Raw genomic sequence first — 15691 nt, 5'->3', positions numbered from 1 at the left:
AACAAACTGGCATCAAGAAAATAAGACAGGAGAGTTGCATGCTTGACTCAAAGTCTGGCATGAGAGCAATGTGCTTCAGATCTTGGGCAGAGGTGCCAGAAATGGTGGAAACAGAGACCTGCACTTTTGGGATGGCAATCACCTGATTCCCACTGAGATGAGTATCCTGGCAAGTCATAGAACTATGTTTGTGGAGAGGGATTTCAATGTGACGAAGGAAGTTAAGCATTCTATCAAATTTAAGGAGAACACATTAAATGCTTTAAAGATTGGTGAAAGGCCAGAAAAGATTATGAAAGCAGCAAACAATGACTATAAAAAAAATGGAATTTCATGTATAATAGGAAACTAACAAGAAGTATAAAAACAGATAATAAAGTCAAATCTAAAAAGGAAAAGAACAGCTAAAGTAAGCATTCACCCTTTACAGTGCGAGATTGGACACAGCTGTGCAGCCACTCTCAGTTTCTGCACATGGTTGATGTGCTGGTGCATTAACATCTGGTTCCTGAAGCTGCTGCCACAGATGGACCTTAGAGCTGAAAAACATTATAGGATTGTGAGATTGGAGAATTATTAATGCTAAGTGAGGAAATGGCAGAGGCTTTGAACAAGTACTTTATAGCTATCTTCATAGGAGAAGACACCAAAAACATCCCAGGTATCGTCAAAAATCAAGAGAACAAGAAAGGAGAGGGGAACTTAAAATAACCAGCCTCACTTGGAAAAATACTCCAGATAAACTTATGAAACTTAACAAGTGCAGATGACAAATTTACAGGATACATCTCAGGATCTTAAATAGAGCTGCTGAAAAAAATAGCAGATGCATTGGCTGTAATTGTACAAATCCCTAAGATTATAGCAGATTGGTAAAACAGAGGTATAGCATCCCTGTTCAAGAAAGTTAGGCAACAGGAAAGTATGGGTCAGTTAGCATAACTTCTGTCATTGGGGAGATACTAGAATCTACTAATAAAAATGATTGTTCTGATTTTCTAAATGTACTGATACTATCAGGCGGTGTCAATACTGTTCTGTGAAAGCAATGTTGTGTTTGATTAAATTATTGGAATTGATCATATTCTGTGGGTAAGAATACCTATTTGGCCCCAAAATTAGGGTATGGGTTTATAGTTTTCTGATTTGCTTTATTATTTAAGCTCATGTAAACTTTGGCTAACAAATGTGAGAGTTCTTTAGAGGTTAAACGTTTTGAGCAAAGACAGTGTTATGTTTTTAACTGGTATTAGAGTCATAGAGATGTACAGCATGGAAACAGACCCTTCGGTCCAACCCATTCATGCCGACCAGATATCCCAACCCAACCTAGTCTCAACTGCCAGCACCCGGCCCATATCCCTCAAAATCCTTCCTATTCATATACCCATTCAAATGCCTCTGAAATGTTGCAATTGTACCAGCCTCCACCACATCCTCTGGCAACTCATTCCACACATGTACTGTGAAAAAGTTGTCCCTTAGGTCTCTTTTATATCTTTCCACTCTCACCCTAAACCTATGCCCTCTAGTTCTGGACTCCCCCACCTCAGGGAAAAGACTCTTGTCTATTTATCCTATCCATGCCCCTCATAATTTTGTAAACATCTACAAGGTCACCCCTCAGCCTCTGACGCTCCAGGGAAAACAGCCCCAGCCTGTTCAGCCTCTCCCTGTAGCTCAGATCCTCCAACCCTGGCAACATCTTTGTAAATCTTTTCTGAACCCTTTCAAATTTCACAACATCTTTCCAATAGGAAGGAGACTAGAATTGCACGCAATATTCCAACAGTGTCCAATGTCCTGTACAGCTGGAACATGACCTCCCAACTCTTGTACTCAATACTCTGACCAATAAAGGAAAGCATACTAAATGCCGCCTTCACTATCCTATCTACCTGCGACTCCACTTTCAAGGAGCTATGAACCTGCACCCCAAGGTCTTTTTGTTCAGCAACACTCCCTAGGACCTTACCATTAAGTGTAAAAATCCTGCTAAGATTTGCTTTCCCAAAATGCAGCACCTCGCATTTATCTCAATTAAACTCCATCTGCCACTTCTCAGCCCATTGGCCCATCTGGTCCAGATCCTGTTGTAATCTGAGGTAACCCTCTTCGCTGTCCACTACACCTCCAATTTTGGTGTCATCTGCAAACTTACTAACTGGACCTCTTATGCTCGCATCCAAATCATTTATGTAAATGACAAAACATAGAGGGCCCAGCACCGATCTTTGTGGCACTCCACTGGTCACAGGCCTCCAGTCCGAAAAACAACCCTCCACCATCACCCTCTGTCTTCTACCTTTGAGCCAGTTCTGTATCCAAATGGCTAGTTCTTCCTGTACTCCATGAGATCTAACCTTGCTAAACAGTCTCCCATGGGGAACCTTGTCAAACGCCTTACTGAAGTCCATATAGATCACATCTACTGTCATTTAAAGTATGCATCAGGTCTCTTGGAGAACACAGGAAGCCAGTATAGTCTTTTGAAAGTAATTTTAGTTAATTTGTTTTAAACATCAACAGTTATATTGGAGACATAAAATGGTTCTTTTAGTTGAAGTGCATCAATAGGCTTGGAATGAAGAATACTTGGATGTGTTGGTTGGGACATCTGGAATAATAGTTAATCACTAAGGATTGAGATTACATACTCCTACAAAGACACAAAATTGACATCATTGGTGCCATACCTTATCAGTAAAAATGTAAGAAGTTAGCAGATTGATAGATTCAAGCTGTCACAAAAACAGTGATCTTTTAACATAATTGGCATGTCAATGAATGAATCAGGAGACAGGAAGTGATGTCACAAAAATAACCATTACTTCGAAAGAAACCAATTAGGAAGAAGTGGGGAGACACGATTTGATGAATCTAGGATTGATCATGTGTTGTTCACACATTGGCAAAACAATTAGGGTTCATGATGTCTCTGATCATGCAGAGGAGGAATTGGCTACCAAGAGTTAATAAGTGGTCATTCTTAATGATTCAGTGGATGAGGAAGGGAAGCAGAAGGAGCATTTCAGGCTGCAGAAAAGAACAAGTGACACTTGCCCACTCAACTAATGCCAGGAATAGGTACACCTATTCATCTACTAATGTGGATCAACTGAGAAATTACTTGTTTTGTTAAGTATCATTTCCTTTGTACTTGTTTTGATAAACTTACGTTATGTGAAACCAGTGAAAATATACTCGTACCTGAAATAAATATTCTAGCCAATCAGGACTTGTAAGCTTTTAAATTAGCTCTCTCAACTCAGTCTCCAATAGTAATTGACGTAAGTGTTAGAATTAAAATGAAAGTCAAGTCAAAATTCTTACAGGATGGATTAAGCACAACCAGCAGAGGTAGTGTACTTAGAAATCCAAAGGCATTAAGTGAGGTACCATACAAAATAAGGGACAATATTTAAGAATGCGTTTAGGATGGTTAACAAACAGAAGAAAATCACAACAAATGGGTCATTTTCAGGATGGCAAATTGTAACTGGTGGATTGCTGTGATAATTGAGAAAGAAGGACTCTTCAGAGATGGTAAAGGTTATAGGTAATTCAAAATATTGTGAAAGTTTTAAAAACCAATAAAAGACGGTCAAAATAGATTAAGAGAGAAAATAAACTATGAGAGTAGACTTTCATTTAATATTAAGAGGGAAACAAGCATCTGTAAATATATAAAACAAAGGGAGAAGCCAAAGTGAACACAGACAGCTTAGAAGCCAGGGATATAATAACAGGGAACCAGGAAATGACACAGGAATTGAATAAATACTTTCCATCAATCTTCACCATAGATAATTAATAGCATTCCAACAATATTAAATCATGGGGCAAATGGGGGAGAGGAATTAAATACAAAAATGTCACTTGAAAAAAATGTACGAGGGATACTAACAGGGCGAAAAGCTAGTAAGTCTCCTACAACCTGATAGAATGCATCCTTAGATATTAAAGGAAGTAGTTACAGAGATATTGGTCGTAATCTTCCAAGAATCCCTAGATCCTGAAAAAAAATCTTAGATGATTAGAAAATTGTCAATGTAGCACTCTTATTCAGAAAGGGAAGAGACAAAATAAAGGCAACTATCGATGAGTTAACTTAACATGGGTTATTGGAAAAATATTAGAACCTATTATAAAGGGTTTAGAAGTATGTAATATAATCAAGCAGAGTCAGCATGGCTTCCCGAAAAGGAAATAGTGCCTGAAAAATTTACTAGGATTCTCAAGGGGGTAATAAGCAGGACAGGAGAAGAACGATTGATGTAATGAAGAGATACATATTGGACTCGAAACATTAATTTGTTTTCTGTCTCTATAGATGCTGCCAGATCTGAGTTTCATCAATACAATCCACTTTTGTTTCAGATTTGCAGCATCTACAGTACTTTGTTTTTGTTTGTCCAACATGCCTACTGTTCAGTTCACATGACACTGGATTCTCAAGTAATCTCAAATTTCAGAACACCATTTGGAAAGTACAGCTTGGTAGTAATACAGTATTTAAACATTGCTAAAAGGAGACAAGATGTTGAAGCTTTGAGAAGAAGAAACATTGATTACATAGCATCAGAGAAAGATGCTGATTAGTTGTGCCATCACGGGCATGGAGATGCAGCAGGAAAAGTTAACAGAAAACTATTCATTTTCAGAACAAAGTGGGAGACTTTTATTGTTCTGGATGTGGTCATGGGATTGCAGAGAAATCGAAAAGACAGTTAGGATATGCGAGACATATGAGAGACATCAATCAAAGCAACACAAAAATCCTCTACATCCTCATGGGGTTTCTTCAGACCCTTGGTCCAAAATAGTTTTATTCCTCAGACATAGTACAACTTTCTCCTGGTGACCAACCATTTATCCAAATTCCCAACTGATAGAAAATTAAAGGAAACATGAGCTCATCCATGGCAAACACAATGAGTACAAGATTTGGCAACACTGAGGATGAAAAAGATTCCCAATTCCAGGAACAGTACAGCATGCCAACCAAGCACAAAGATATGTTCAGATTATGAGGGTGTGAAAGGCCATCACAACAACAGGCAACACTCTAAAAACACACAAAAGACCAATGCACAGAACTACCAATAATAAAGTCCAGATCTCTGCAAGCATTAAATAGAATGATTACTAAACCACCTACACATTGTACAAACTCTTAGACATTTGATTTTTTTCAATTCTAGTTTCTATGCAAATAGCTTTGCAACTAGCTAGTGTAATTGTATTTTCACTCTTAATGCAAAGCAGTTTTATCTTTTAAGACAGGGGCTGCTGTCTTAAGAACTGCATATGCTAATGAACCAAGGAGCAGAAATGATGCCACATGACCAGCAGCTATTAGGAGTGAAATCAGCAGCTTGATAGACTAGGGATGTGTGTGTTTAAGTTATTCTGTAACTGCAAGTTATCCGTTTGTCTGTTCAGTAAACTGAAATTTAGGTAAATTGAAGCTATACTACTTACCAAAGCAGTAAAACGTGCTAATTCTGTGTTAAGGAACACAAGAACATGGCAATTCATATAACCCTAACATTCCTGCTTGCCAATCAAAGAGTTAGCTTTTTTAAATCCTTTTTGTTTGCTTTTATTTCTAGTTCACTCTGAGTAGAGGGATTTGGTTCACTTGTTGAATACACAGTCTAAACTTCAAGCACCCTTTGAATCAGGAGGCCCAGGACAGGTCAGCAAACTAAAAGATGACGGCTGCTTAGCTTGAGCTAGGCAATGTCTAACTAGATGGCCCCTCCCACTGTCAGAGAACAGCTTGCAGTACCTGTTCTCCATACCAATCAAGTTGGGCTTCTCACTGATATCTGCTGCTTCCCATCATGTGCTAACACTTTGCAGTGAAACAGGAGCTCCAACCCAGGGCACAAGCCTGGAAAAAGCATGAGGACCATGGGCTGCCCAATGTCAGAGTACCCCTCTTGTCCTTCCCAGGTGCGTCCCAGAGAAAGCCAAAGCACTATCTTTGGCACCATGATGGTTGCCATCAATTATCCCAAGTTATGCACGAAGTATTGAAACTATTCTGCTGTAACTGGGAGACAGTTCAGGAGTTCTAGGGTGTGTCCAGTTGCCAGTTGGCCAGCATATTGCATGTCTGGGGACCAAACCTCCTCAGAGTTCCTTCAGGCTAGGGTTGCAAGGCACCCAATTTCCCTCTGTGGGTACAAGGAAATACAACTGACACTTGTCCGTGGAGGTGGCATGTGCTGATTGGGAGAAACTTTCGCACTTGATTCTACATCATTTACATTGCTGCTGGGTAATTGTGTGAGCTCAAAATACGAAGCAAGCTAGTACACTAAAGCAGGAAGTACACTCACTCCCTTTACCCATACATTGGACACCACATCAAATCAGATGGATACACTTTTTTTTAAACATAGGAAAGAGGTATGGAATTTAAATTTAACAATTTAACAGCTGCTTGAGCAGTGCCACTTTTTGTCTGTTAATTTCAGGGCACTGAACTTTCCTGTAGGCATTCTCCTCTAATGATATTTCCTGTTTACTAAAAATAAAGGTCAATAAAGTAACACCAAGCTACACCAACAGGGATCTAAGCCAACCTGTCAATATCATATAGCTGCACCTACAGCTGGATGTACACATACTTCGCTTTATTATTGGATTAGTCCATGGAGAGGCTATGACAGCACGGCTGATGGGATCAATGTTTTATGTGAAGCCTTGGTTAACCTTGATGTTGGAGACTCTTTTCAGAACTATCAAAAATACAGTGCTTCATATTTGAGGTGGAACTAAATGAAAGCACAAATGCCAGACAGATCAAATGATAGGAAACCAAGATTTATTGCATCTACTAAGATTCCATCAATTTTATCTGTAGAACTTGGCATGCATACATAACGGTGACAGGTGGGTTTAAGCTACCGGTCAAGAGAGAGCCAAAGGCAGGGCTGTGCCAACTATTGCAAGATTATTTGCAATTTCACTACTGATCAAGCAAAACCAGAAATGATCAAGTATATTCCTAAATGAGTCTCCAACCATTGTTGCAATACCAACAATGAGAAAGACGTTTCAGCGTGACAACCCAACCTCCCATTCTCACTGTGGCCTCATGAAGGACTCTCCCCACTTCACCAGCCACACAAAGAATGTTAGGTGCTGACCATTGTGTCATCATTGGGTTTTTTTTCTGTTTTTATTTGTTAAATATTTCCCCACATAATCCAACTAGATACTTCCGCACAAATTTTATTTAATTGTGGAATCAACCTCTGTCTTCAACTGTTGGTCATTAACTTTAAATTAACACTAATTCATTTCACCAACTTCTCCTCATAAAATCAAATAAGTGTATTTGATGTTTACATAACCACTGCCTTTGCTTCAGCTCAGCTGCTGCTGAAAGTCTCATCAATGCCTTTGTTAAGTCCAGACTTGACTATTCCAATCCTCCTTTGGCTGAACTCTCATCTTCCATTACAAAATACCAAGGACATCTAGACTCTGCTGACATCCCCTGCTCCTTACTTGCATTAAGTCATGATCATCTAACACCTCGTGCTGATTGACCGACAGTCTATAATGCCATGGTTGCGTTCTTGTGCAACCCTGTGTTATAGAAAAATCACATTTTAGAAACAGTGCTTAAAGTCTTGGTGTTGTAATCGCGTCACAATCAACACATGTTTTAGAAGTTCACACTTTAGAAATAATGTCTCCAATTCATCAATCGTGTTACAGCAAATTCGCCTTGACGAAACACGCATTGTAGCAGAATGACCTGTACAATGATTTGTAGTCAAGAACGCCCAAGTTCTTTGTTTACAATTCCCTCCACACTCACAGTTACATTTTTTAAATTCTGATCTTCTGTGCATATCTAATATAAATCACTCCAACTGAAAACTGTAGTTTTAGCTGCCTAATTCCTAAACTTTGGAATTCTCTCCTAAACTTCATCTCATTTTCCTCCTTTAAGACCTGAAAACATTTGGGTCGGTCTTAAATACTTAAGTATTAAAATTTGCTGGACAATGCTCCTGTGAAGCACAATACAAATGAACATTTTTGTTGTTGCAAACCTCAAACCTCAATAAATATCTATCCAAATCTTTTTAAAGCTTTCAATTGAACCACGAGTGAATTGCAAGTCAGTTTCACCTGAAACAAAAAGGCCGAAGAAATTTACAATTGTAGAAGTTTTATAGAATGCATTGGGGACAGAATGGCAAAGAGCATTGCACTGTTTGAAGAAAATGGCATGTTTGCTCCCAATGTACAGTACCCTTGAACATTGCAATCAGGAGGCACTTGCACATGAATAAAAGGGGTCAAGATGATATCAGTCTCCTAAACCAGGAGTCTCAGTTGACAGTGCTCTGAACGCATGGGTGACAACACATATGATCTAGAATGAGACAAGATTCTAAGTTTATGCTCATTTTCAAACATTAAAACTGGGCCCTTACTGTAACTGTCACCTTCCTGCAGCCCTGGCACCACTCCAAATGCCCACTCCACCCTAACGCCAATATGTATTTCATGGAAAAGCCTTTCAATTTCTGGCTAAAATCCAGTTAAATTAATACTGTATATGTTGGTGGAGAAGCAGCCAAGTTTTATTTTGTTATACTTTAACCACCCTGATGGTGGCAAGATGCAGGAGTGAAGCTATTAACTAATGTAGCAAATAAATTCAAAAATGTAGCTTTCTGAAACCATTACACTTGAATGAAGTAATTGTTATTGATGGCTAGCAGGCTCTAATCTCATATTCCAGTGGATTAAAACCTTGATGATCAGAATAGTTAACATTGCCAAGGATGTTCTGGAGTTTCTGCCCTGTGACTGTAAATGCAGCACCACCTTTATTACAGGCAGCTGTTGCACTGTCACTTTGTAGCAGTGTAACCTTGCAGTGTTCTAACAGCACATTCACAGAGCTGTGTTCACTCTAATGGTAATATTGACCTTAGACACATCATGAAGGAAAACCAGATTAACATTTGAAGCACAGAAAGATATAGAGCTATGGTTTGGTACACCCTTTGGAGAGCAGTAGGATCAGATCTGTTTCTGTACCTGTTTACATGGCATCCTCACCTCGCTGAACTCTACCCCTTTGACCTCCTGCCACCCTAGCCCAAAACCCACCTGCATTTATTCCTCCTGAAACACCTGCTACTCTCTTCATCCACTTCTACACGAACCCCTCATCCATCTGGCACCCTATTCATCTCACACGCATGCCACTCTCCCACTAACCCTACGCTGAGACTTAGCATACACACTTACCCTTTCACAGCACCTGTCAAAGTGCTGACTGTGTTCACTGGGCACTTAAACATCAGAATATTGCAGACTGACTGCTTCCTAACTATTCTCTTCTGCTGCACACGAGGAATACCAACAGGACTGCAAGAGGAAGTCCCTGTCCAGAACTGATCAAAAGTGAGTTTTTTTTTTAAAAAGTCCGATCAGGATCAGAACACACTCAGGACATGAGAAATCTATTCTTCACTCATTTATAACTCCACTTATGATCATTCAAGTTTTTAATGAGTCCTTTAGATGTGTTCTCTGTTAATTTATTCGTTCAATGTTATTTACTCCTTTCACAAACTTTGGCTCCTGAGCACTTGCTTATTCATTAAACTGAATTGCTTCAACAATTAAAAAATACAAAAACAACTCTAATGACTTTTTTCTATCAAATACAAAGAAAGTCAGAATGTGCTAGTGCAAATGTGGTTATTATTATTTCCTTCTTCCAGGGTTGCAGCTACTGACTACAGAATCAGGTTGAATAATGATTACTGTAGGTTAAGCACAGTTTGTGTTTATTGGATAATGCTATTGGTTGGGAATGCACTTTATAAGTAGCCATTGTCAGCACTGGCAGACAAAGGTGTTATTATAAGCATTGATGTTTAGAATGTGATTGTATGACTAATGAAAAAATTTACAGTTTTTAGGGTATTTGAGGTCGCTTCAGCTATCTACTTTTGAATTTTCTAGAAAGTTATTCACTTTCACAATAGTGAGCCACTGCCTCAGTACCCTTTACAGTTGCCCCTGTACATGGTCACAACATGGAGTTGGAATTTTACTCCCTAATAAAGGTGAGCATGGAGGCAAGAAAATGCAGAAATTCATATCACCCATAATCTTGTTTGTTGGCTCCATTAGTGGTACAATTGGAGTGAAAAAACAAAATAATTGTGCATTGCCTTGTTGACAAAAAGCACCAGAGTAGCTGAGTGAACAATACAGGAAAAAATACAGAGAGAAGAGAATCGTATCGCTATATATTCCTTTAACATTAGGTTAAAAATGCAAAAATGCCTTCAATATTTAAACTATAGAAGTGAATTGTGCAAAGATATCAAACGACTCACTTGAGCTCTGTAATTTCATGCTTTTGAAGTCATCTGCAGGCCACATTTGGAATACTGTATTGTGAAGTAATGTATTCCATTTGGCACTTGTTCTCCTTTTCAGTTCACATTCAGCTGGCACTGAAGCTGCAGTCCTTCCTGTAGCTAAGTACTTTGAACACTTCAAATAAAGCCTCCCACCTGGGGCCACATTTTATTGGCAAACCCCTCACAATAAAGTTAATAGATGGTAGCAAAAAATGTGAATGACCACCCAGACATGCGTGCTGATTTCTGACTGGAGATTTCTCCACATCTTCACACTCTGCTATTGGGAAGGTCTCCGCAGGGGTTTCTGTTTGTGTGTAACCCAGTGAAAACTTGAGTTTTTCTTCAAGTAGAACACAATGGAAAGCATGACAACAACAAAGGGTGGTTATCAATACTTGAAAACATATCACATCTTAACCTTGATGAGGGGAGTTCTTGCAGCACAGTGGGTAACATCCTGTCTCTGAGCCAGAAAACTCAAGTCCCATTTCATGAAATGATAGCCACAGAAGATGCACTCACAACACAGCCAACAGGTGAACTGTCAACCTGTAAACACTTCCAACATGCCTATCGCAACTGTTAAGAATAGGGGAATCTCCTAGTCATATATGCTTGATGCAGAGTGGTGCCCCCTCAAACTGTGGCTTCTAGCTTCAGGCTAAGCATCTGTTCCAGGAAAAACAAGCTGTGGAAAAAACAGACATAAGTAGGTGCTTTGTCTGCCTAATGTGCCTCTAAACATTGTAAGTCCTGTAAATCTAAACTTTATGAAACAGCTAATGTTAAGTAATTCTAAATGTCCTATAAGCCTTATTTGTAACATTAACAACTAATTAATTATGTTCCAGTACATAAAGTTTGAAAGATGATCAGGATTTTCTAAGATATATTTCTTCTGTTTAATCTCTTTGTTAAGCATCATAGTCAAAGTCTAATTTTCAATTAGTCTGAACTTGATTCTAGAATCATTACATTTTAATGCTTAAATTGATCATTCAGCCCAGACTTGAAACAAGTATCCAATTAATCCTATTCCTCAACAATACCTGGGTCAAGATATTTTTACATTAAAAGAACAATTCTGATTTGCCTAAGATGCTTGAACACACTGCTGGTAAATTAAAATGATTTAAGACGTATTCCTCCAATTAAATAAAACAAAATAGTATTTGCTGACAAATTCTAATGCTTTGCATGCTTGAAGGCTATAGTTTTGTCAAAATATTGCCAATGAGCATTGTCCTGATATGGGTCAATTCAGCTATGTTTATCTTTTGTGTTAATTCCTTGTAGCCTAAGAAATAAATCACAGTGCTATACTTCACCCTCAGTGAGAAGTGAACTGTACCAGGCATTAATTATATTTGTATTTGCCCACAGACTTTATGAGATTCTGCACTAGAATTTACTCTTCTAAAATGCCAATTTTCAGAATAATATATTTTTCTGAGGATCTGGAACCTATAGCATAGGACAAACAACTGTGCAATTCCTTATGCAATACAATTGAAAAATTGTTAATTGAAAACACAGCTAAACCAGGAAGTGCCAGTTATCTTCTTTGTCCAAACCCTTCATGACTGGAGTACCTTTGTCAAATCTCTCCTCTTCTGCATTTTTGGACCATTGTTGTAAGTCTCTTCTAAACCTTTCCTTATATTCCATGTCTCTATTTATAAAATATAGGAGCCTGTATGGTTTATAATTGCTTTCCCAGTCTGCCCTGCTACATTCAATGACTTATGCACAAATATTTCCGGATTTCTCTCCTTCTACAACACCTTTAGAATTGTAGCTTTTGTCTTATACAGTGGAAGCTCATTGTAACACGGGTCAATATAGTACAAATTTGCTTATGGTGAGGGCTCAAGGTTTTTAAAAAGAAAAATCTTTATTTGAATCTTCATTTTGCAAAAATCAGGAGAATAATAGGATTTCTCTTATTCTGAGCCACATACAATATAGTTTTGTTTTTTGGATTTTGGGTTATAATGGACTTTCATTGGATTGCCTCGTCTGACCAAGATGTATCACTTCGCACTTTTCTGTATTAAATTTTATCTGCTTCACGTCCATACATTCACCAGTCATTCTTTGTCCTTTTGATGTCTCTCCTCGTCTTCTAAAGTTTTGTGTCACAAAACTATAAAACTCAAGGACTCATTTTAAGTTTCTTTTATTATAGGCTTGTAATTTGATCCACAAGCTTAAACAACATTTTCATTTGTAATGTAAACATCACAAAGTTATTTGATAGCAACTAGCCCACATACAAGACACAACAAAAAAAATGAGCTCCCAGTTAAAACTCTTTTTACACTTTTCCCCATTTACTGTACATGAAAACCAGCAGAATTAATTAATTAAAGCTAACCAATGTGAAAAACATTTTTTAGTGAAAGACTTAACAAGTGAATTAGGTTTTTGTCCTATGAACATGCAATACCAACCATTGCTATCATGCACCCATCCTTTTCTGACTCGGTCTACAGGGTCTACTTGGTCTAAAAATGGTTGATAAAAATCATGAGCAGTCTAACAAGAAGAAGCTGTTGTTTATACCATGATAGCAATCTGGTGCAAGTTGGATTAGTAAGCAAGGGGCTCCTGTGACACAGTGGTAATATCCCTATCTCTGGGCCAGACGCCCAGCTTCAAGTCCCACATGATCCAGAGGTGTGTCATAAATTCTTTGAACAGTGATTGATTTAAATCAATCTACATTTGTAGCTATGCCTAACTTATTAGGACTTCTGGGCAAGCTAACAGGCCTGTCCACTTTAAGATCTAAAGATGTTCTGCCTTTTCTCATCCATATCCACCATGAGATCAAGTGTTCAGCATTAAACTTTACAGAACTATTAACTTATATAGCCATTCTCAAAGACAACAATATGACTTGTTGGGTATTGGACAAGCAACTCATATCTTCAGAATACAGTACAGCTGTAAAAGGGAGACAATGGGGAATATTATAATGTCCCCGCCCCCTGTTCCAGAGTGGGAAATATGGTCAGCAGGGAATTAATTAAGCTGGAAGTGAAATCCTTGTTTCCTGATATTGCGTTGAGCTTTTGAGATAAAGTGGAAGAAATATCAGCAATGGAGCACCCAACACACTCCCAGTGGTGGGAACCTATTTTCCAATCATTTTAAACCATGAAGACTCATTAATTGGGAAGAACACCAATTGAAATCCTAGCTTCAAGAGATAGTCAATGGTGCACAAGAAACTCAGGTCTCATGTTTTCCCACAGTTTAAAGATAGCATGCAGTGGGTGAAGTTGTTCCAGTTTTGGATTCTTTGGCTCAATCTGTGGTTCTTTCTTTATCTTACTCAATGGCAGAGACAGGTCGAGGGGGAAATGGAAGCTCTAAGAACATCAAAGGATGAGTAGGGCTGTAGGGAGTATGATGCTCGAAACTTCAACAGTATAGCAGTAAGCCTGGTAAGAGGATGGGGCTGGTGCTCGTTTTTTTTTCAAGTGGCAGCAGAGCAGTTCACTGGTGTCTGAAAGGAGTCAGGCTCCAGCCTATCACTACAGTGATCTTGATCTGTCTCTCTAAGGGAAGCTGTTGCATGGCACACTGCAGCTCAACAGTTGCAAGAGAAATGACCTAGAGTTGAAGCAGCTGTTTCAGCTGTAGGGTCACTGCTAGTGCCCATCAACATCGCTGTAACTTTGCTTGAGATCAGGTGTTGCTAGGAAACCTCTAACTCACAGGAGGTCAGGTTTTTCTGGGAGGAGGCCACTGTAGGATGGGAGGAGTTCAGGATGTGTCCCATGAGACGGTCGTATATTACTACTGATAAACTGCAGCTACTGCAGAAATGAAAACCATGTCTACAGAAGTCCTCACAATACTGCCTGCTTCACACAGTTCACTTTGCGGATTTACAGCCAATCTCACAGGAATGGATTCAGTAGAGGAGGGCCTTGTCACACAACATCATAAGCCACAACATGGTTGAAGAGCTTCAGAGCAGAGGAAATGACCTGGGAGTTGCAGTGGGAGAGGGACTCCCTGAGATTCTTGTAGAGAGAGGAGGAAAACTTCTTCAAGGCAGGCATCCTTGCAAGAGGATTCGCAGTAGGGTTAAAATCAACAAGGTAAAAACAATGACTGCAGATGCTGAAAATCAAATACTGGATTAGTGGTGCTGGAAGAGCACAGCAGTTCAGGCAGCATCCAACGAGCAGTGAAATCAACGTTTCGGGCAAAAGGGCTTTTGCCCGAAACGTTGATTTCACTGCTCGTTGGATGCTGCCTGAACTGCTGTGCTCTTCCAGCACCACTAATCCAGTATTTGATTTTCAGCATCTGCAGTCATTGTTTTTACCATCATAAGCCACAAGGCTACCAGCTGGCACTAGCCAAGGGGGAAGTGAAGTCCAGGAAGAACTCAACCAGGGCTGTCTTCTCTATTGAAGAGCACTGGATAGCTCAATGTGGGTTCACCAACTACTTTAAATATTTGAATGGCAATAGTGCTTTGTCGGAAGGCAATTCTGCGCACACTGTTACAAGATATACACCCCATGGTTTGGAGAGAACCCCATGCCAATTGCCCTCAAGGTAAAATGCAGCCCTAAACTTCTACACTAATAGCTCATTTCAAGGGCCCTTACACCCACTACAAGGGCTCTTGAAGAACAGCTAGCTGCTTTAGTACATCAGAAAGGGTTTCAGTCTCTGAATGTTCAAGTTGTCTGTGAACACCAGAAATGTGCATGTGAGACATTTCCCATGGAGCCCTCATGATGCATACTGCTTAATAAACCTCCTCCCCAACTTCCTCAGTGCTCAAGTGCAGTTTTGGAATCTGAGTGACAAGTGCTATCTCCTCAGGACGTGGCTCATGACACCAGTGCATCATCTCCAAAGCACTAGGGACAAGCATTACAATGCTGCAGATAGCTTAACATGGGAAATCATAAAGCAGACCATAGCATGCTCAAAATGTGCTGCTGCTGTCTTCACTGGCCGGTTTATAATGTAGACCACAAAAAATATCCAGGATTATCATTTACTGCATCTTACATAATGTGACGTTACAAAGATGAGAAGAATTGCCGATCCAGGTCATGGAGCAGTTACAACCATCTCAAAGGAGGATAATGGGGAGGAAAGTGAGGAGGATGGTAGTGGTCTCATGTTAGATCTCAGATGCCAGGGCCATGGGAAAACAGGTCCTCTCTGTCAGCGATAATTTCACCTTCAATCATTTTAATCAATGAGGATGCACATACCTGACTGTC

At 39.4% G+C, this 15691-nt stretch overlaps 1 protein-coding gene across 12 annotated transcripts in view; it reads right to left on the bottom strand.

Moving 5' to 3' along the window:
- dennd2b (DENN domain containing 2B) overlaps window positions 1–15691 on the bottom strand; it is a 462540-nt gene that overhangs the window by 183972 nt on the left and 262877 nt on the right. For 7 of the 12 annotated variants that reach the window (XM_072592318.1, XM_072592315.1, XM_072592319.1 and 4 more), the window contains one exon: window positions 422–539. The exons of the other annotated variants lie outside the window; for them this stretch is intronic. In XM_072592318.1, coding sequence (XP_072448419.1) covers window positions 422–539 — 118 coding nt within the window. The remainder of the gene's footprint in view (window positions 1–421; window positions 540–15691) is intronic. 12 annotated transcript variants of the gene reach the window in all.

This window comes from Chiloscyllium punctatum, chromosome 22, assembly GCF_047496795.1.
Source record: "Chiloscyllium punctatum isolate Juve2018m chromosome 22, sChiPun1.3, whole genome shotgun sequence".
NCBI classification, from domain to species: Eukaryota; Metazoa; Chordata; class Chondrichthyes; order Orectolobiformes; family Hemiscylliidae; genus Chiloscyllium; species Chiloscyllium punctatum.
The sequence above is the reverse complement of the archived record's forward strand: the minus strand, read 5'-3'. Positions and strand labels throughout refer to the sequence as shown.